Here is a 22,811-nt window from a genome sequence, read left to right as displayed (position 1 = left end):
GTTTAAAGATTTTACACAGTATATCAAACTATCTATTCCTTTTATACAGCTACATATTTCAACAAGGTTTTCAAAGTGTATTTTGTTAATCACAAAAGTTAGGCTACATCAGGCTAAAAGATCGATATAGACGCTAGCGAACAGAAGATGTAACCATGGCAACAGTTCCTTGAATCGACCCCATTGAAAGTCAATTAAATATTTCTCACACGGATATAGTGCGCTATGTGAGGCGGAGTCAAAGGTTCCGCTCGTTCTTGTGGGTGCTGTTCAGCTTTGAAACGCGGCTCCGCGCGTACGCGCATGCAGGACAGGTAGCGGCTGAGTACAGGGTGATTTGTGAGACGGTAAGGTGACAGTTCTTCTACGGGAGGTTTATCTTTTCTTCGTTGCCGAACAGTAAAACAGCGAGACAACGGTAAACTAATTTGGTTTGTCTCTAGATTCATACAAAATACTGAAAGTTGCCACTACCAGAAATAGATGCGTGAAGTTGTTTGACGCTTGCCTTGCAACACTGCGTGCGCGCCGACACGCTGAGATGCTCGTTTGAACTGTTCGCTTCTGCATTTATATTTGTTATATCAAAAACTGTTGACTTAAAGACGTGCTTAAATGCGTGAAATTTGTTTTGTAGACAAATGTGCCGTAAAATTAACATTAAATTAATGTTGGTCAGGATAGTGAAGGAAAAACTTGAAAGTGGTTGAGAGAAAGAGTATGCAATCTAGCTAAAATATAACCTAGAAAGCGTTGCTACTTTGAAGAAGCTAAAATATGTAAACTATAAAATATATATAATAATATAATTTCTTTTGCTCGCCTTTTCCACTTCAGTTTCCAATTTCCCCCTTTTTTTTAACAATTAAAAGTTATCTTAATATCAACTCAAAAATTACAAACAATGCTAATTGTTTCGCTTTGTTTTACTACTTAGTGTTAAGTGTTGAGTAAGTTTACCGGTATGCTGAGCCTCAGCAAAAGAGCACATAGGCTACAGTTACACAAAGAGATCATCTATCGAGGGAATGAGACTTAAGCTAAGTGTTTATTCATTAAACAACTTCCCCGTAACAGCAGTCAAATCAGCTTTCTTTAAATTGCTTTTTTGTTTTTTGAGGTCTGTATATCAAGGTTAAGAGATAAATGGGAGATAAAAATATGATAAAAAAAAGCCAAATGCAGTTTTCATTTGAATTCATATTTATTCATATTTTCACATTATTTTAGCCTGTTATCTTGATATTCCAGATTGAGGGACTATAACATGTAAAAGAGTGCAGATCTGTAGAGGGCGGATGAAGTGTGACAGGTTCAACAGCAGTTCTGACAACAGAATTATTTAATCAATTTAATAACAAATTATATTATCAGCAAAAACAAAAACTGAATGTCACAATTGAGTAACATTTGAATTTCACAATTTCATTGAACATCTTCATATTTGGTTCATCCCTCTTTTGCTTTAATGGCAGCAGAATAAACTAAATAAACGTATGATCATGTTCTCCTGCATGATTTGATATGATCCAAAGAGCATCTTTTTTGGAGAACATCTGACACATGATCAATGCCACAAATCTACTTATTTAAATAATGACCTAGGAATCTTAAATTTGTTTTAGTGTGGAATTTTAAACCCTGTATGAGAAAGTTTTGGTTTGAATTTTTGATAAACTTTGAAATATTAACCCACCTTAAAGTATCTTTATGCAAAGAGTGGATCTAATTTGCTCTAGTGTATTCTCTCTGTCTCATCTCTCTGATTTCTCATTCATAGCCAGATTAAGTGAGATTAATCCACAAAACCAAGAGAACAGATCTCCTGTTCTCTTAGTATCATTGAACTGAGAACAGACAGTGTTTCTGTAACAATTTGCAGTCAGGTTTCTATGGATGGCATACTTTGCACTCCATTGAATGTGAAATTGTTGCTTTTTGAACATTTGTCATCATTGGGCCCCCTCTGTCTCTGTCTGCGTTACGGCAGGAGCTCAGACTCAGTTTAGGCAAAGATAACTGAGCACCGTGGAACTGACAAAGCACATTAACATGACTGACAGATCAGCTCTTGCATCTAATCGCTGCTCATCTGAGAAATGTTTTTTCACAAGGGCAGAGGGGAGAAGAAGGGACAGACGACTCCAAATCCATGTCTCAGAGTGTGGCTCAGTGTAATCAGGAAGTGACAAATTGAAATAGATGACATCGAAAACTATGCCAGAGTAGGACTCTGCAAAGCAGTACAATAAAAACAGCATGTACAGTATACTGTAAGACCAAAAACATCACATGACATTTAATTGCTATCATTGTTATTGGGACAAAAAAAATATGAACAGAAGTTTTTTTTTTTTTTTTGGTCATCGATAGTCTAATCCAAGAGGCATGATTAGATGCACATGCATTTCTTTGAACGGATGCACAGTATTTTATGAAGAGAATATACATCAGCCCTAATATTATTGGTGCAATCGCAGGGATAAAACGTCATTTCAACTATGAGACAATATCATATCTGCTGCAGCTGCAGCTTTATTCATTAACAGTTATGTGAGGAAATAACCTCTGTTACATATTATGAGGAATCAAAATGTCCTTGATTTTATTTTAAAGGAGAAGAGCCTGATGCACTATGAGAATAATACTTAGCAAAATTGACTTCTACAGCATTGTGACGCCAGAGAGATTAACAGATCAACACATGCCTGTCCTTATTAACTCTTCTATGAAACCTTGGGTTGTTGATTATGCTCGTGAAATGGGTGTTTCTTAAAAGTGTAGAAGTAAAATGGACCATCTCTGAGTGGAAATTGGTTCTGAAAAATACAATTTTGTGCAATGACCTTGCACTAATTTATAAGACCTCTTGGGTGATAATAATAATAATAAAAAATGTATGATATGACACCTTGAAATATGAGATGAAAGGCACCCTTGTGTTCACAGAGGTCCAGTGTGTTTTGTAGCAAGGCCGTAAACCATTTCTTGGAACATTGAGGGTGGGACCAAAGTTGTGTTTTTTTTTGTTGTTGTGGGGGTGTAACTTGGTCTTTTAATTTTAAAGGAATTAAATAATTAAAGTATCAAAAGGGATTTAAGGAAATAAAGAAAAAAGGAAAAAAGAATGGTAAAAGAAGTTCTATGTATAATTGTAGTTGTATAATTAAAACTATTTACAAATAATATTTTATTATAAAATATGCACACATTCACATACACAGACAAGTATATGGTAACATATTTTGGCCATCTCATTGACATTAACGAGCGCTGTTAGACCACTGAGGAGGACTGGCCTAAAAATGTAACGTTTAAAACTTTTTGTCATCCTAACATCAAAAAGAGCGGTGTGTTGTATATACGTTGTATATCGCTGTCTATAGGCCTGATCACACCAAGGACAATAAGTATAACAATAACAATGAAGATATAAGTATTCTAAAAATAAAAGAATAGACACATTATAGAGTCACAACTATAATGATAATGGCACCAAGAAACGATATATGTATATATATAAGACACTTTCGTTTCCCTCTCACGTGTTTTCTCATGTACTGTCACCATCTCAAATGGAGGATGGGGAAGGACATGCATCATACTGATTAAATATAATTTAATCTGCATTTCCTCTTCAGCTGTTTGTGAATCTCCCCTTGATGCAAATGATCCTGATAACCAGCATCCCTTTCTTTTCTATTCACTCTTTCTCTTTCTATTCAGAGGAGAACAGAGAATGCCTTTAAACTTCTCAACCAATCTGGTCAAAAAAACAAAAAAACAACCAACTTGGTTAAAATAAAAACAATCTCTTAAAGATAAACTCTCATGCACCCATTGTAAATATGAAGGGGGCGATTTTCATAAAATGTTTATTTACAGTGTCCATGTTACACGTTGCATGTTACTATAGTAATAACTATAAATTATGCATAATTACATGCAACTAACCCTAAACCAAACACTAAACCCAATCTTATAGTAAGTACATAAGTAAGCTAAGCTAATTATTATTACTCAGTACGTAAATCATGTATAATTACGCTGTAACACGGACACCTTAAAATAAAGTGTAACCGAGTTTTTGATGTGTTTATAATGGACAGACTTAAAGGGTTAGTTTACCAAATAGAAGCTTTAAAAGCTTCAAAACATTATAAGTAATAATGACTTAAATGTTTGTTTCCTACTAAAAGTTATCTTACAAGTTTAGATGACTTGGATTATACAGTAGCACACGTGTGAATAGACTACGTGTATGTTTTGTGATGCCACAATTTACACCTGCATCTGTCTGTTCTTTAGGTGGAGCTGACTGTGATGGCCTCCTGATGCCAGTTAAACAAGTGTCTCAACACCCTCAGATCACAGACAGTGTATTATAGTAAGTCTTGAGCTCTTCATTCATAATTATGGGTTAATACAATAATTGACCTGCTTCGTTCATTTCTTTATCTTTTCCCCCCATTAAAACCTTTAGGACTGAGTGGTCAAATCTTAAGCTATGATAAGCATTGAGTAGCCTTTTTCTCACCAACTTGCTCCCCTTTAATAAAGATGCACTTTTGCATTGCATACAATTGTGACTAGCCAGCTAACCACAGCTGCACGCTTTTGCTTAGCAAGAACATCAGCAGGAGTTTGACCTCTCTGGTCTCTCACAAGCCTGAGGTTAACACATTTACTCTTCGTTTTCTGGTGCTTTCATCACCCTGGTTTGTCTAACCTGTAACCTTTCTCTATCTCTTTAATGGCAGCTTATAGACCCTCTCCTCCGTTCAAGTCAGTATTTTATCATGGAGGCCAGGGGAAAGTATGACTTCAATGGCACAGCAGAAGATGAGCTGAGCTTCAGGAAAGGAGACATTCTGAAGGTGAGTGATAGAGGACCCAAGCACACAAACTAAAAGCTCTTACTTTGGTTTCAGAGTTGTGAGGCCCTTGAGTCAGGGCTTTAAAACACCGCTCACTGCCAGCGTCATTCTATGCATTGACCGCCACATGAAAAACATTACAGATCCTAGTAAAAAAACGGAACGTGAACAGTGTAGACAGTGAATAAGACAAATCCAGCTATTGTTTTGATACATTGCAGAAAGAAAAAAATGGGCTCGCTGAACATGGATTCATAAAACTCTGGAATCTTCATGACTGCACAGAAAATGAGGCATTCAAGATTTCTTCAAAATGGTTGAGGTTTTAAACACAAATAGAGGTGTGAACCTATCAAGACACACATTGGATGAGTCATGTGAATTGTCAAATAATTGTTGGCATCAGCAGCCGATAGGGGATAAAGTTCAAACAATCTTTTAGTGCTGCTCTACCACTCCTGACTACAGCAGTTACTCTAGCTAGTGCCAATGCATTGGGCAAAGTTAATGTGAGTCATATGATGACTGTCCACTGTTAGTTAGTTTTTTTTGTTTTTGTTTTTTTAAATAAAGACAATTATGCATTGCATAAAATATAATAATATAAAAAATAAAATAAAAAACCTGTTAAAACTGCTTTGATAATCATGATGATTATCAAAAAGTCATAATTATGATATTAAAGTCAGAATTATGACATTAAAGGTTGATTTATTTTGTCATGACTTTTTGCCTCATATTTCAGCTTTTTTATGTCATAAATGACTTTTTATCTCATATTTCAGCTTTTTATTTCATAATTTAGCTTTTTATGTCATTATTATGTTTTTATCTCAAATTATCTCATAATTTTGATTTTTTAACTCATAGTTATGACTTGGAATGGCATATAAATAAAAATATCTATCTCATAACTAATATTTGCCAAAGCATGATTTTTTTATGTGACAGAAATTCATTTTGACAAATACTACTCTAAACAGATCCTAGGATCTCAAGACGACTGGTTCAAGGCAGAGCTACACGGTCATGAGGGCTTCGTACCAAAAAACTATGTTGAAAGGCAAACGCCGAGGTGAGCTCATGTGATATTAATCTTTTCAACAACATGCAAATAACCTGTGAGCATGTAGTAGTTAATAGTGAGACCTGAATAAGCACACGTGTATTTGGATTCCCTCTCCAGCTGGTTCAAAGAGACCGCCAGTCGTGGCTCGGCTGAGGAGATGCTAATATCCCAAGAGGTGGGTGCTTTTCTGATCCGTGGCAGCCAGAGTTCCCCTGGAGACTTCTCCATCTCAGTCAGGTAAAACTGGAATTTGTGGATTAATATTAGGATGTCAGATTTTAATTTTTGCATCAGCACATATCCGTTTTGTTTTGCTTGTGTGTTTACTTAAGTTCGCTGTAATCAGCATAACATTATACGAAAAGAAAAGAATGTTGAAAATGTTATCCTAGCACTAATATTTCATCTGACCTATGAAGGTCACCTGAGTGCTGTGAATCTGTAATCCCACAAATTGTAATGTCAGTATTCAAACCCCTGAAAGATCCTCATTGACTAGAGAGGCTCACACCTGAGCCATTTCAGGCCCTGAATCTGGCCTATGGAAACACTCCATCAATAATGCATCTATAACATCCATCTTATTACAGAGTTCAGACAGTCCATTTGTTTCTGCCATCCTCTCATAAATCGCCTATACAGCAGGTCCTAACTGAATGCACTGTGCAAGACTGAGAGAGAGAGAATGAGCAAGGGTTCCCTCTAGTGCAGAGAGCGGGTTGTGCAGCTTTTGTTAACCTTAGTTTAAAAAAAAATAAACGCTAATAGATAATTTAGTTGATCAGTCTGTCAAGTTTCGAAGACAGGCAGGAGTGTCAGGGGGGTCATTGGGGGGTGTTGAAGGGGTCGCGGGAATAATATTATTATTTGTGTTTTTGTTGTTGTTATTAACAATTGCTCAGACTTGCAGAAGAATGTTTTTTCCACCGTCTCTTCCTCTTCCACCTGCACCATCTCCTCCTCTAATGGGTCTACCCTTTTCGCCACCTTCTCTGGGCCAGCATCCTCTAACCTGGCCTTTTTTGGGGGCTTTCCTCTCAGGGCGAATGAGAGGATGCTTAATTGCTTTTTACCTGACATCTTTGAAAGACAGATGCAATGATTGCGTTAAATCTTACCCAGATACTATAGTGCTATTTTCTGATTGGCTATTGTGTAGCCCCATTTTTTTTTTTTTTGATCGGCTGATAAGTGGCAGGCTGGACTAAGAGAACTCCAGGGGAGACGCGCTTGATTCCTGCCGGCTCCATAGCGAGAGCTGCGCGGCCAGAGAAATTTGGGTGCTGCGGCATATTAAATATATTATAAATAGTTTTTCTGCTTGAGAAATACAATGTGTGGCGGGAGTGCGTGACAAAAGACCGAAATGAGTGACTGTCATGCTCAATGCGTGACACGAGAGCCCTGCAAGACACTGAAATAAGTGTGAACATTTAGGGTTCATTTTTCTCACATTCACTTATTACTTAATACTGTTTTAATTATTCTTATTTGTTTTGATTATTTTAATTTCTTCTTTGTAAAGCACTTTGAATTACCATTGTGTATGAAATGTGCTATATAAATAAACTTGCCTTGCCTTGCCTATTAATATCTCGCTTTGTTTTTTCCACTGCTCTACAGACACGAGTATGATGTACAGCATTTTAAAGTTATGAAGGATAAATCGGGCCAGTACTACCTGTGGACGGATAGGTTTACATCTCTAAACAAGCTTGTGGAGCATTACAAGATCACCTCCATATCCAAGCAGAGGGAGATCTTCCTAAGGGATGGAAGTGGAGATGAGCCAAGAGCACCTCCACCTGTAAATAAACTCTAGATTTAAATCAATAAATACAGTAGGTTTGCTGTTATTCTTCTAGGTCACTGTTTATACTGAATCCCATAACAGAACTCCAGTCAAACTTAATCATTAATCTCTCTTTTAATCTTCTTTGAACTAATCCATCTGCTGATTTCACTCTTGCTTTTCAAGAGATATCTGATGTAAGACCATCAAAAAGTGAAGCTTTGTGGGGCAGATTTTAATTTCTAAGTTTAGATATTATCAATGCACTATATGAGCAGATCCTGTCAAACGTGACTTAAATGTAAATGAATCTGAGAGCCTGTGTACACAGGAGATAAATAATGATCAATGATTGGTCCTTATTTTCAGTTAAAGAGTCAACCAGAAGTGCGGCCTCCCCCAGGTGGTGGTTATGGCGGTCCACAAACCTCATCACAACACCGCAACACAACAGATCAAACTCACAACCAGAAGGTACAAGCATTTCAATGGTCAAACCCCAGCTGTGCATGCATTTAAAACTGAAAAACCTTGATGAATTATTAAAAAGCTTCCATTCAAAATGGAAGTATACCTGCTCCAACTAGCCAACTGTGACCTACAGGAAACCTGGAAAACTGATTATTAAAAGCTTAAATAATAAATATTGTGTAAATAAAATATGTATTACATTTTAATTGTATATATATATATAATACAATTATATATAATTAATATATACAGTATATATAAAATATAAATTGTAAATAATTATGCATAATTGTTTTCCAAGAAAAAGGAACTGGGTAATAAATAAAGCTGTGCTCTTTTTTTAGAGTAAGAGAGGAAGTGTTGAGGAGAAAGCTAACACTGTGGGTCACCAAGGGAGGAACAGTCCAGCCCCTCGGCGAACCTCTGAAACTTTGCCTTCTCCGGTATGATACCAGAAATCTCACTTGCTCTCAAGGCATAAACACTGTCTTGTGTGTGAACTTTTTTTTTCTTTTTTTTTTAAAAGGCGTAATATTTTCAATGTTAAAATACTTTCCTCTCCCAGCTTAATATGCTGAGACAACCAGCCAATGGTGTGAGTTTGGGGGTAGGACTATCTTTTTGTCCGGCCAATAGAAAGTAGGGGGTGTTTGAGAAACTTGTTTGCAAACAGTTATTATTTTGGCAATTCTTTTTCGTGATGATAGTGGCACAGAAATGACACATTTCACCTTTAAATGGCTAGTTATATAAATATACAGAAGGATATTAGTACCTTTTATGGTACTACTGACACTTTATTGTGTGTGTGTGTGTGTGTGTGTGTGTGTGTGTGTCAGAGGTCAACCATACAGGTGAGAGCTGTCTATGACTTCACTGCAGAGGAAGATGACGAGTTGGGCTTCAATGCTGGTGACATCATTGAAGTACTGGACCGTTCAGATGCATCGTGGTGGAAAGGCCGATTGCGCGGCAGGACTGGACTTTTCCCTGTCAATTACACAGATCAGATCTGATATCTTCCGACTGCCTGGAGGTGTGGAATCACCATATACTAAATCCATCGTACTCTCGCCAAATGCCTGCCTATAATGTATGGACTGGTTGATTAATTTTAAATTCGTTTTATAAAGCTGGCTGCAGAACATTTGAAGAGAAGTGAGAAAAAGACATTAGCCTACTCATGAAGGACTTTGTTGCTTCTCTTTTTTTTATACATAACTATATGTTTGTTTGTTTGTTTTTTTCTTGTTTTTTTTTTTACAAATAAGGTACGAAGAAAGGACTATATCATTTCCCTTATGTCAAATTCTCCTAGTGACTAGACGGTTTCCCTTATACAGTATGAATTACTGAATTATACAGTACACACTGTAGCCCATACAATGACCGTTTTATCGCTTTCATGTCCAGTTCATGTTTTTATTTTAAGATTTTCAGTAGAACACACTAACACAAGAGAAGGTGTTACAGTACCAAGCAAAGCTTTCATGTTACTGTACCAATTTTTGTACTAAAAATCTTAATGTCGTTTGTCAAAATAGGCCTATGGCACAGGCAGAATAGGTATGATTATTGTTTTACTATGCAGGATGGAAAATACAGATGGCAAATATGATGATACCAGCCGTAGTTTGATGGATTTGAATAAACTTTACCTTTATGCTTTCAGATATAAGTTGTGATATTTTTTAAAAGGATAGTTCAATCCAAAAAAATAATCTGTCATCATTTAATCACCATTATTACCAAACCTGTTTGACTTTCTCGTTTCTGTTTTTCAATAAGTAAAGTTATACAGGTAGCCTAAATTATAACAAATAACTTTTTTGGGGGTATATTTTTATTAGTGGTAGTTGTAGGCTATTTATTATTCAATTTCTGGGCAGTTTTATAAATAAATAAAGAGAAAAGTTCTGCGTCAGTCAGAGAAACTACCGTGACAGTTTCATCTGTCTTTTATTGAATTTAAACAAGTGTCGTCATGTCAGTTCCCAATAACCTTCTTACAGTTCGGAGATGCTCCGCCCACAATTGGACAGAAATCCCGCCCACCCATTCTCTTTCATCTTGCTCTGAAATCACCTCAACCAACCACTCAAACAGGTAAAGGTGGGCTGAGTGTACTGCCTGGAGCCACACAGGTGAACCGTTGTTTCCGGGAGCACAGCTGCCATGGCTGAGTCTCAGCTAGTATGCATGGACGACGATCATGTTAACGTGAAGATACCGGAGTCCAAACCAGAGTTTTATTACAGCGAGGAGCAGCGGGCCGCGCTCGAGCAGCTCTTGAAGAATGGGGATGGTGCGTTTAAGATGCGTCTCAAAGAGGATAACGTTAAAGACTTTCTCTCCGCCAGGGAAATCAAATGGATGCGGGACACGTTCCAGGAATATGACAGTGACTCGGACACCTGCTGCTCACGGTCGCCCCATGATACCAGTGAAGACTCAGGTGTTCACTCTACCTACTGGCCGACCATGTCTGATATGGAGATCCCTCCGCTGGACATCGGTTGGCCTAGCAACGGCCATTACAAAGGGGTAACTCGGGTGTCGGTTTACACCCACCCACCCAAAACTAACAGTCCGCACATTAAAGAGGTGGTCCGCAGACTCATTCAAGAATCTACAAAGGTAGGCGACTATGTCCGTTTACTACTTGTTCCTAAAAAATAAACTTTTTAATAAATCTATTTTTGTTAGTTACTAGTAGGCTACTTTAAAAAAATATTAGTAGGCCTATGTATCCCAATACACTGTAAAAAAAAAAGTTGCTGCATTACATTTTTCAGTACAATCAACTTGGATGTTTTAAGTCATTTCAACTTAAATGACATTAAACTGACTTCAGTTGAAATTAGTTGAATCTTGTATAAATTATAAAAAAAGTTAAAATTGCTTAACTTATTTTGAAAACGTTGTCATAACTTATTGATCATATAATTTTTTACAGTGTAGTAACTAGAATGTAGTTAATTTTCACAATTCAGTAGTAATCTGTTCAATTAGTCAAATCAAGTCACCTATGTTTATATAGGCTATAGGCTATAGCGCTTCATATAGTACAGATTGTTTCAAAGTTGCACAGTGATAACAGAAAAATTATTCAATGATTCAAACAGGGTTCATTTCGGCTGTACAGCGCAGCTCTAAAAGAAAACAGTGTCATTGCTGAAGTCAGTTCAGTGTTGATTCAGTTCTGTTGTAAATATCATCAATTATTAAATTAGTTAATTTAATCTATAAAGCAGTTCTTCAGAAAACAGGGATGTCATCGTCCAGCTCAGTTCAGCTCTCATCCAATAGTGTCAATACAGTTCAGTCAGATCAATAATATTGTTGAATATTAGTATTCAGTGGCCTACTTATGCATTAGATAATAGGACTTATTCCTTATATAATATTCACTATTGTAATATCACAACAAGTAATGATTCCATTGTTACTGGTTACTATTGGCAATTATTTGCCATTCAGTTATATGGTAATCTGTGGTTCACAGGTCAACTGGCCATTATTTAATTCCTACTAGTATGTATTTCATTTGTTGTTCAAGTTTTACTAGTGACTCATATTACTAGTACCTAGTTCAGCTCCAGGAGATCATGTCTAGTTTTCCTAGTGCCAACTGAATAGTCACTATTACATTTTTATTAGACCTCTGTTGTGAATTCCCATTGTTCATAAAACTTACTGGTAAGATTTTCTTTAAACAATGAAGTAGCCATTCCAACCAGTTAAATAGGATAAAAAGCAATTAGTGATATAACTAGTGACATAATAAATGTTACTGGTAACAACTGAGATAGATACTAATCTGTCTGTCTCAAATAAGATGTTTGAACCACAGATCCCCACACTAAAATCTAATGAATAATTAACTTGTGAAAAATATACTAGTAACTATTGGATTACTTTATTTAAAATAAAGTACTAACAAATAAATTAGTAATGGACACACAATGGACAAGCCTGTTGTTTAGTCATATTTAAGATGTTATATAGATTTATTGGTTTTTATTTGTATCATGCACATGATGATGAAGCATGTGGCCTCGACCAGCTTTACTGTAAGTTTATATGGGGCTGTCTTTATGACATTATTTGTCAGTTAATTGTCAGTCATGTGGTTCTATACTTTCGACTGAGCATGAATGACATCATCTTTTAAAATAATTAACATTTAACTCTCAACTAACTGTTTTAAAACATGCCATTAAGTGTTGGGGAAATGGAATAAATAATAATGGAATAAAGTTAAGTACAAATATTAAGAATTAAGTTCAGCAGATTTCATATGGATTTCTTGGAAATTGATGAGGCCTAGTCCCTGTGGTCTGTTCTTCCTGGATCAACATATTTTGTTGACAACATTTCTGTCTGAAAATGACCCCTACCCCTAAAATATAACCCTACCAATAACTTATCCCTAAAATGAGTGACTTCTATATTTTAATCTTTAGCACCTTCACTTTCTCTTGTGTTCCGCCATTTCTCACATGTTGCTGGTGCCACTCAGAGTCAAGTAATAATCAGTGAAGAAATCTCTTCCGTGTAGCCTTGGGTTTTGTCTGTAACTGCCTTGTCAATCACACTGCCCGAGGCCTCAAGTCTTACTACTTTGCTACCGGGTTTACACACACACACACACACACACACACACACACACACACACACACACACACACACACACACACACACACACACACACACACACACACACACACACACACACACAATGCGACTTCCTTAACAGTGAGTTATATTGACACACTTCGCGAACAAAGAATTTCAGTCCAGAGCATCAGTCCACCCCCATGTACTGTACACTAGTAACCCTCAATTAATACAAAAGCTGAAATAAAGCTTCATGGAAAATGTAAGCTCAAAAACTGTAGTTTTTGTACATTTCATTTAATTCATGAATAAATAATTTAGCTATACGTTTCCTCTCACAAATGCCTTGTAAATCTGTCATACCTTCCAAACGTCATGAGATATAGATCATTAAAATCTTTGTACCTGATTTGAATAGGTCATTTCTATTTGTAACAGTAAAATTAATACAGTGTGAAATATATATCGCTGGTTAATTGAGTTTTTGGGGTATATTGTATAAACATTTTACCTTGTGTCTGTTCTAGTTTACAATCGTGTACTTATGGTGCAAAGAGCTGTGACAAGTAAGACTTATTTGCGGTGAAACTTATTCAAATACACTTGTCAAATGAAGTTAACGTCATTCTGGCAGGTGCTGTAGTTTTGTAGTTCCGTTCATGTATAGATAAACTATCCAGCAGCTGAGCGTTTTTTTTGGATAGTTTTTTTGTCAATTTATGTGAATTTATGTTTTTACTATTCGTCTTCAAGCACAGATTTTGTAATATTCAGTATTAATACAGACATTATATGCACATGTATGTCTAGTACAACATTCTGGGTACATTTGAGATAATGTTCCATAATCTTTAGTTGGATGATATTTAGACGTGCCTTAATTTCAGAGCCGACTAGCTTTTCATTTTAGTTTGAGGAAATGTGTCAATGTTAGCATTAGTCTATGTCCACAGGACATGCCATTTACATATTATTCAGGTTGATCCTGATGCTCGCACATATCTTCATCTGCCTTCTGAATGTCTTTGATGTTCATCTCAAGTATATGGCAATTCCTCTTGAAGAACTGATAAGAAACATGCGTCTTAAAAATAACATTTCCATGAACTTTGTGAAGAATGCTTAAAAAGGTTATTAGTTCCTTGTCTGAAAGGGATAGCTTACTCACTATTTAATACTATAGGTCTGACTTTACAGCATTTCTAAAAAAAGAATTCCATATGCATTTTTAATTTTAGCAGAAGAACAGAATCTGTGTTATCAAAAGTAATTAAACAGACACGCCTGTGTTTGTTTTCTCTTTAATGCAAATTGCTCAATTCTTATTTACATAGAGCTTTGACGTGCGAGTCAGTGAGGATGAAGAAGGGTTTGAGGCCTAACCTTAAAACCCTTAGGGCTTTAAACAAGCTTTAAAATTATCCAAAAAAATTCAAACTTGTTTTTCCACGTCATTGAGTTTTATGCTGACCTAGTTTACATTTTATTTGTTTAAATGCTGAAGTGTGTTGTTTATATATAACACATACATGCCCTTTGACCCAGACTGGCTGCTTTGTTTTATGGATAGCTTGTGACAGACTCATGTTGAGTTTGGACTTTTGGTCTAAACCCTCTTAGTATCACCTCACCTCTAATGTGTCTGCTGGAGTGTGTGTAGCTGCTCCCTGTTCTCCCTTCATCTGTATGAGACTTCACATGTTACCTCAAGCTGAGACAAGCTACACTGCCACTGTGAAAAGAAGACTAGAGTCATAAAAAAAAAAAAAGGCCAGTGTGGCTTCATACACACCTCAAAGCAGATGCTATGATAAGCTCAGTGAATAAGTTAAGCTCTTACCACTGTTTGGTTTCGCTTGGTTTTCAGTTAGTTGCAGTGGTCATGGACCTGTTGACAGACCTGCAGATCCTGCAGGATCTCTTAGATGCTGCGAGCAAGAGAGGGGTGGCTGTGTACTTGCTGCTGGAGGAGAACGGCTTGCCGCACTTCCTGGACATGAGCAGCAGGCTGCAGATTTCTACGCAGCATCTAAGGGTGAGTGAAAATGATTGACTGATTCACAAACTTTACCCCATACATCAAAACAAGGAAAGTAATAAATTGTACATAAAGTAAAAATGACACCAATTTTAGGTAAAATATTTTTTTGACAAGTAAGCAGATTTCCCCCAAAATGTTCATTACAGTAATGCAAAAAAAAAAAAAAGGATTCTCTTTCTTCTATTCTCATTACCATAATGTGAAAACATGTGTTGTACTGGCTTTAATTCATGATTTTAATTAAAAAAATAATAATTTTATGAAGGTATTGTTTTTAAAATGACTGTAATGGGAATAGTAAAAGTAAAATATCAGGATGCATTATACAAAAGCAAATATATAGGCTTTGTTTTTGATTTTATTAATTATATTATCAATTTTATATTATATTATTTATATTTATTATTATCATTTTATTTTAGATTATTTTATATAATTCGCCATTTTAACTTAACTATTGTGACCATGAAGTTTAAATCAATTAAACAATTATACTGAACAATTCTTGGTAAACTACCAGCTCAGGATTAATCAGTGTCTGTTCTTCAACCCCTTTCAAGTTTTGTTTCTTTTAAAGGGTTAGTTCAGCTAAAAAATTAAAATGCTGCCATTAATTAATTACTCACTCTCATGTCATTCCAAACCCGTAAGACTTTCGTTCATCTTTGGTAAACAAATTAGCTTTTCCTATGTGCGTTCACAAGAGCATCACGACGCATGTGTGTTGTTGACGCGAGAGCAGACGTTGCGTGAATGCACGTTGGAGATTAATATTTTGTAAAAAAAAAAGTGGTGAATTATGTTGTTGTTTTTTGCGCAAAGCACTCGTATCACTTCATAAAATTGAGGTTAAACTACTGGAGTCACATGCATTACTTTAATGATGTCTTTACTACCTTTCTAGGGCTTGAAAGTGGTAGTTGCGTAGCTGTCTATGAAGCTCTCAGATTTAATCAAAAATATCTTCATTTGTGTTCCAAAGATGAACAAAAGTCTTATGGGTTTGGTATGACATGAGGGTGAGTAATAAATGACAGAGTTTTCATTTTTGGGTGAACTAACCCTTTAATATAAGCTATTAGTAAAAGAACATGATCCCTTGCCATTTTATTCTAATCTTAACTCTTTGTGTGATCACACAATCTAAGTTAAAGAGAAGACACATGTTATCAAAACAACAATGTTTAACAATAGGCAGACTTGCCTTATCAGGCTTTCCTGGAAAAGAAGTCAAACATGAACACATGACTTGCCATATCACACATAAATGCACATGTTAACAGATTGTCAGCTGACCTATAAGGGATCTGTGTGAACTTGAAACTCTGGATGGTTCTGCAGCTGTTGCCACAGGGTTCAACTGACTTCCTGGTCTGCTGTACACATGCATAACAGCGCTGTAGAATGAAACCCAGGACTTTCCGCAAGACTGCCCCAAATACCACCGATCTCCTTGAGATACACTGCCAACAAGCCTTATCTATGTGGATTGTTTTTTGTAGGACACTGGGGCTTTTTACACTGAGCAATAGAGTTGGATAATTCCGCATTGTTATTTCCTGAAAGAGGATCTGCAGATTTCAACAGAGCTAAGAAAAAAGGGCAACTTGATCTCATTTAGGAGAGTTGTGGAGCACCCTCATCTCTCACGCTTCTGCTTTTTCCCTGTTCATGCCAGCCTTGTACTCGAGTCCTTTTGTAGCTACAGTATTCCTTTCTTTTGAGTCCTCAGTGTGCAAATGAAAGCACCACACACCTCTGTATACAAGGATTTCTTTTTCATTAACCTCACACTAGCGATATATCTGCCCATGTCAGGTGTGTTGATCTGACACATCTTTTGTGAAAGCCAGATTTCCCACTTTATACCAGGAGTAAAGGCCCATTCACAACAAGAACGATAACTATAACGATAACTATATTGGCGTCCACACCAACGGGCGATTAAATTCTGTTTTGTCAGGACTGAATACAGGCCTTCTTCTGGCTTCGCCTCCGCCCCCTCAGGCCTGAAAATAAAAAAACAACTTAAAGTTGTTTTCGTAAAAATGAAAATAGGGCTGCGCGGTTAATTGAAATAAAACAGTAATCGCCATATGACTTTGTGCGGTTATCAAGGTCTAAATGCTGCTATTTAATTAAATATTTGTGCTGCGTGTTTTGTCGTCTGCTGCTTTAAATGCTCAAGCTCTTAAAAGTCGGTGGATTCTGATTGACTGTTTTTATTGTTTATCAGCTGAAAGTAATTTCAACAATATTGTTCCTCTGTCATTATTTTTATAGCTGTGGTCAGGTGTGGACTTCCCTATTCTCACAGAATTAGAATAATTAGTAAAACTTTAAGTAGGTGTCATCTTTGATGTGCGTGTAACTGCCTGTAAGGGTTCTTCCATAAAATTTTCAGGAGACATTCATAGAGTCAACAAAGTGTCATTTTATTGACTGTAACACTTAAGTACTAACCACACATTGTGCAAAAGGAAAAGAAAGAAAAAACACTGACTAATAAATGGGACATCAGCACATTAGTGAGTTCTGGGTCTCAGATGTTTCTCAGGGATCTCTCACCAGAACTAACCCCGCCACAGAAAACGAAGCCTTCTTAACAAACCAGACCAAACCATTTTTATAATTACAGGGGTCTCACAAAAATTCTGATTCCATTACATCAAACATACAAGGGAAATATATATATATATATATTTATATACACAAACTCAAATGAACATACAAATCACATTTACCATAAAGCAATAATAAAAATACACCAGAAAACTACATTTCCCATAATTCCCAACCGAATTTATAAAGGACACCAGGAAAGGCCGCACCCTTTTAATTCCAAGCCTTTGTTCCATGCTGCAGTCATGGATCCCGGCGGAACCACGGGTAAGGTGTACATACAAACAAATTAAAATAAAACTTCAAACCCATATCTTGGTTGTGGTTTCATTTACTCACTAGCGTGCACTCTAGAAATAAATGGGTATTGGCTTTGTTGCTCTTTGATGTTTAAAATGAGAAAGAGACAACGTTGCTCCTCCAGTTTCAATGTTTGGGTAAATTATATTTAAAGAAACAAAATAATTACATAGTAATTCATAAATAAACAGAAAAAAAACATGAATCCCTTAGATCAAACGAAATATCAATTTCGCATACAAAAATAAAATTGACTGGGAGTTTTATTCAGTCCATATCTGTTTTGACATCCTCTTTTACACACATAATTGAAATGATACAGGCTAGCTCTTGAGCTAAAGTTGACTATATTTTTCTATTAACAAAAACAAACTTGTGAGTCAGTTGTGACTGATTACTGGACAAAAGAGGCATTTCTTAATTCTTCAGACTGAACCTGTGTTAATTTTGACCATAACTTGACTGGAATGCTAAATACAAAGATATTTTTAGCTAAACGTTTCTATCACATGCACCAATGTCACCCGTCGATGTGCTCATTTTGGTTTTTCATTATTGTTTCACTAGATGAACCCCAAATTTAAAAATATGGTCATCCAAGACTGCCAATTTTTCCATTGTGACAAAATAAATGATTTACAGTCCCAGAATTGTGTCTTGGATGGCAAAATCAGGGCAAATTGATGCAGTTTTCACTGTTCACCCTGCTTTAATTATTTTCTCCTTTGCTCTTTCAGAACCTGCGGGTGCGCACTGTGCGGGGCTCTGGCATGCCGCTGGCCTTTGGTCGTCTGCCAGGATCACAGTGCTCAAAATATATGTTGGTAGATGGAGAGAAAGTAATGTTTGGATCCTATAGGTTAGTATGCAGACCAAACAGTACAAATTGCTGTTCTATCCACTGTTCCTTTTTTCACTCTTTCATCATTACATGTGCTTTACTCTTCCCATCTTCATAGCTTTACATGGAGTTCCTCTAGGATGAACCGGAACACAATCACTGTGATGTCAGGACAAGTTGTTGACTTCTTCGACAATGACTTCAGAGAGCTGTATGCAGTGTCTGATAAAGTGGACCTGTACCGTGAGTTTCACATCAGCAAGCCGGCCCTGCCAGTTCCTGTGCTGAAAACTCCAGCAGAACCCAGCAAACTCACAGTTCCCGTATCCACGTCACGCTTCCAGATCTCTGTAGAGGACAACAAACAGGCGAACCTAAAGGTGCCTGCACATAAATACCACAACCCTAAGTACTCTTTAGTTGTTGGCAACAGTCTAGGTGTAACAGGCTCTCTGCAGGATCTTTCTAAGCTAAGGGACTATGTTGACCAGGCCTCTGTGAGTAACATGGAAAAATTAATCTACCCCAATGGGGACAGTGTATGTTCACAGTCCCCTACATCCCCGGATGGGACAGAGGATGGTAAGGGCGATGGGAAGAAGCCCTCTCTGTTTGGTTCTAAAAAGCAGCGCTCTTCCTTCCGGCATTTTTTGAAAGGCAGAGCAAACAACCAGAGTCCAGATACTCTCTCTAAAACAACCCATCAAAACACAGATACAAAACAGATCAATCATAAAGACACCAAGCTTTCCAACAGTTCCAAGGAAGCATCTTGGTTGGCCAATCATATAAAGGAGCAAGATGATACATCCAAAAACATTTCTCCCGTTACTCGCAAGATCTCAGAGACTGAAAGCACTGATGAAATTGAGGACACCTTTGAGATCATAAATCCACCACAAGTGAAGTTTAAGCTCAAAAAGAGCAAAATGGGTCCAAGGAGTGTTTCTCTTCAGACTATTGCCACAGATGGCGAGGATGGTATGTATCCTGACTACAGTCATGTACAGTATTTTCAAATGGTTCAATATTTCATGAAGGGCTGCATGATTTGGGAAAAAATCCAATTGTGATTTTTTTCTGATTAAAATTGTGATTGCTGTTTTAAAATGCAGTTAAAAAAATTCCAGGTTTGTAGTGCTTTTTTTGTAGGGCTGCACAATTTGGCCAAAACTTGGTGATTTATATATCAGTATGACAATAAAAATAATACTAATAATACAACTAATAAATTACTATTGTAATATTTCACTGTAAAATTATAAAATGCATATTTAAGAAAAATAATAATTAATAATAATTATTTTATTCTTCAAGCGTTAAACCATTTGATTATATTTTGGGGGGAGTCCTTAAAGCTGGTCTTTTGAAGATTTTTGAGTATGCATGTTAAAGCAACCCAAACTCTGACAGATGCTGAGATGGAGTTCGTGTGGAGCAACATTTACTGTGAACTAATGAGCTGCTCATTTGTAAGAACAAAGTGCTGCCCCTCACTCTGAAACACGCAGCGCAAATATTTAATTAGATAGCAGCCTTTACAACTTGATAACCGCACAAAGCCATTTGGCGATTACGGTTTTATTTCAATTAACTGCGCACCCCTATTTAAATTTTTACGAAAACAACTTTAACTTATTTTTTCTTTTCAGGCCTGAGGGGGCGGAGGCGTAGCCAGAAGAAGGCCTGTATTCAGTCCTGAGATATCCCTGTGAGAGAAATCAACAAGAACGTGTGCTTACAGATCAGGACCTTGATTATTGCTGTATATGCTGTAAAAAAGAGGACAGCTTCTTCATTATGATGATTTTGGACAAGATGTGGATAGTGATTCTCCCTGCAATAATATTGATTCAGATGTTAGCTTAAACTTTAAGTATTGGTGCTGTATTTTTAGAGGGTTGAGAAGTTGTTTGAACAGCTTCCAAAATGCTGCTGACACTACAGAAAAAATGACTGAAATATATTGCGCAGCCTGGGATCATGTGATCTCCTGCCGGTTACAGAGCTCATAGTTGGACTGCAGAGAGCTTTGAATTTAAGTGTCTAAAAATGTAGAATGTTACAATTTTCCTGTTTGGCAGATCTCTGCCCTACATATTATCCCTGTCCCAATACGTTCTACTTGCCCGATCCTTGAGCCTGTGGCTCCCTCAGAGTCATAGAGGAAGGAGGGAAAAGGTCCGTAGCAAAGCTGACAGATGCCCAATGAAAACATGCCTGATCAGCTACCATTAAAGGTGTGGTGACATTTACTGTTGCTCAGAGAACTTTCGCAGGCAAAATCCAGTCATTTAAATAGGAATCTGTATGTTTGGGAGTTTTGCATGAGGGAGAAAAACTAATGTGACCGCGTTCTGTGTGAAAGTATGCCGCTTGGACAGAATAGATGGGACACAACTGATTTTTCCATCATGAGTGCCAATAAATGCGGCCTTAACTAAATTGATTCTTTGTATTTCTTTTTCATTTAACTTCAAAAGATGTAATCTCGCACTGTGGAAAACTCCCTGGAAGAAAACACAATAAGCCTAATTTTCCAAATGTGAGTTTAATCAGATTTAATTTAAAAGAGAGGCTAATAGCTACTTTTGCACAAATTATGAGTTTTATTATTGTTTATGTGAATAGTCTAACCACATTACAGGTCTATAAATTTAGAAAATGACACCTATTGAAAAAACAGTATTATCATTCGTCATCCTTTGATTAACGGAGCAACTATTTGGCCACCAGACAGTTAATTATATAAAAACTAACTGCTTGATGTGTTGAATATTTGTTGCCTTTTTTTTCATTTTCTTTTTTTTTTTTTCATTTATTTGCAAAGTGTTTGGTTTGAGTCCTTTGGAGTGATATAGATAGTGAATTCTAGTAAATTGGTCCTCTTTTATACCAGCTTAAAAAGTGACCCAAGTCACCTAAATTCAAAACTGCTGATATTCTACAGGTTGGGTTGACGGACAATACAATTTTGCGTTGAATTGTGGCTTTATAAGACAATATAAAACCGCAAAAACAGAACTGTGTCAGTGTGCGTATGGTGACATCCACATTACTTGAGCTGACATTGTCAGAGATACGTCAATAGATCGGTTAGACTAACATGGGTGTGACATTTGCCTTAGCTTGTTTGTTAAAGGAACACGCCGACTTTTTGGGACTTTAGCTTATTCACCGTATCCCCCAGAGTTAGATAAGTCCATACATACCTTTTTCATCTCCGTGCGTGCTGTAACTCTGTCTGACGCACCCACCGCTAGCCTAGCTTAGCACAAAGACTGGATGTAAATGGCTCCAGCTAGCATTTTAATCCCAATAAGTGACAAAATAACGCAAACATTTTCCTATTTGCATGTTGTGATTTGTATAGTCACAGAGTGTACAAATAACAAGGTCGATATGAGACACAGCCATCTTTTAACCGTATAAATATTGGGAACTATATTCTCAGAAGGCGAAGCACTGCTACTTGGGCGGAGTGATTACCGCAGCACCTGAGACACACCGTGGTGAGGACCAGAGAGTTCGTTCAGAGTTGGAGTAATAGAGTCAGCAATTACTAGATAGTAAAAGCATATTTTACAATCATGGGTGTTCGCTGTATTGTAAAGAGCTGCGACAATAAACAGGGGAGACCAGGTAATACCATGTTTGTGACAACACAATACTAACATTACAGGGGATACATGGAGACCGGGAACAACTGCAATAGTAGTGACCACCCTATTCATATAATAGTGTCACTAACGTTACATTAGATCTGGCTAATAATGGCACTGTTACAGTAGGCTAGTCATCTAAAAACATAACGAAACAGTTACCGCAGCCGCAGATCCACTTTGTCCTGTCTGTGCTATCGATGGGATGGCCATATCCTTCAGCACACGTTTCATGGTCCGTGTGGCAAATTCCATTTTTTTCAAAATAGTCGTCCTCAGTGAAATGTACTGAGCAAACATGATGGTCCTTGATGATCTCTTCAGGTGTGTTTGGATCTAACGTTATATCCAGAGCAAGTACTAGCCATTGATTCATCAGGTCAGCGTTTTTGGTTGGAATTCTATGAAACTTCATGGTATTACCTGGTCTCCCGTTTATTGTCGCAGCTCTTTACAATACAGCGAACACCCATGATTGTAAACTATGCTTTTACTATCTAGTAATTGCTGGCTCAA

At 36.9% G+C, this 22,811-nt stretch overlaps 2 protein-coding genes across 5 annotated transcripts; both read left to right on the top strand.

Annotated features, from left to right (window-relative positions):
- Positions 1–275: 275 nt before the first annotated feature.
- Positions 276–9,378, top strand: grap2a (GRB2 related adaptor protein 2a). Of its 4 annotated transcripts, none has more exons than XM_056242626.1 (9): positions 276–347; positions 4,309–4,377; positions 4,761–4,877; positions 5,861–5,952; positions 6,064–6,183; positions 7,570–7,753; positions 8,108–8,212; positions 8,554–8,652; positions 9,049–9,378. In XM_056242626.1, exons 3-9 carry the CDS (start codon positions 4,800–4,802, stop codon positions 9,223–9,225), a joined length of 855 nt encoding a protein of 284 aa, XP_056098601.1. In that variant the 5' UTR covers positions 276–347; positions 4,309–4,377; positions 4,761–4,799; the 3' UTR covers positions 9,226–9,378. The 4 variants fall into 4 exon arrangements, with proteins under 4 accessions (XP_056098601.1, XP_056098599.1, XP_056098602.1 ...); XM_056242624.1 differs by having other exon boundaries at positions 4,309–4,387; XM_056242627.1 differs by lacking the exon at positions 276–347 and adding an exon at positions 394–418.
- A 78-nt stretch (positions 9,379–9,456) lies between these two features.
- On the top strand, positions 9,457–21,293 carry fam83fa (family with sequence similarity 83 member Fa). Its single transcript, XM_056242623.1, has 5 exons — positions 9,457–10,846; positions 14,697–14,864; positions 18,530–18,651; positions 18,752–19,614; positions 20,286–21,293. The coding sequence occupies exons 1-5, from the start codon at positions 10,385–10,387 to the stop codon at positions 20,333–20,335; spliced, it is 1,665 nt and encodes a 554-aa protein (XP_056098598.1). The 5' UTR covers positions 9,457–10,384; the 3' UTR covers positions 20,336–21,293.
- Positions 21,294–22,811: the final 1,518 nt, after the last annotated feature.

Source organism: Rhinichthys klamathensis, unplaced genomic scaffold (assembly GCF_029890125.1).
Source record: "Rhinichthys klamathensis goyatoka isolate OS25496 unplaced genomic scaffold, OSU_Roscu_1.1 h1tg000733l_1, whole genome shotgun sequence".
Classification (NCBI taxonomy): domain Eukaryota; kingdom Metazoa; phylum Chordata; class Actinopteri; order Cypriniformes; family Leuciscidae; genus Rhinichthys; species Rhinichthys klamathensis.
Note: the sequence above shows the minus strand (reverse complement) of the source record. Positions and strands in the feature narration are given on the sequence as shown.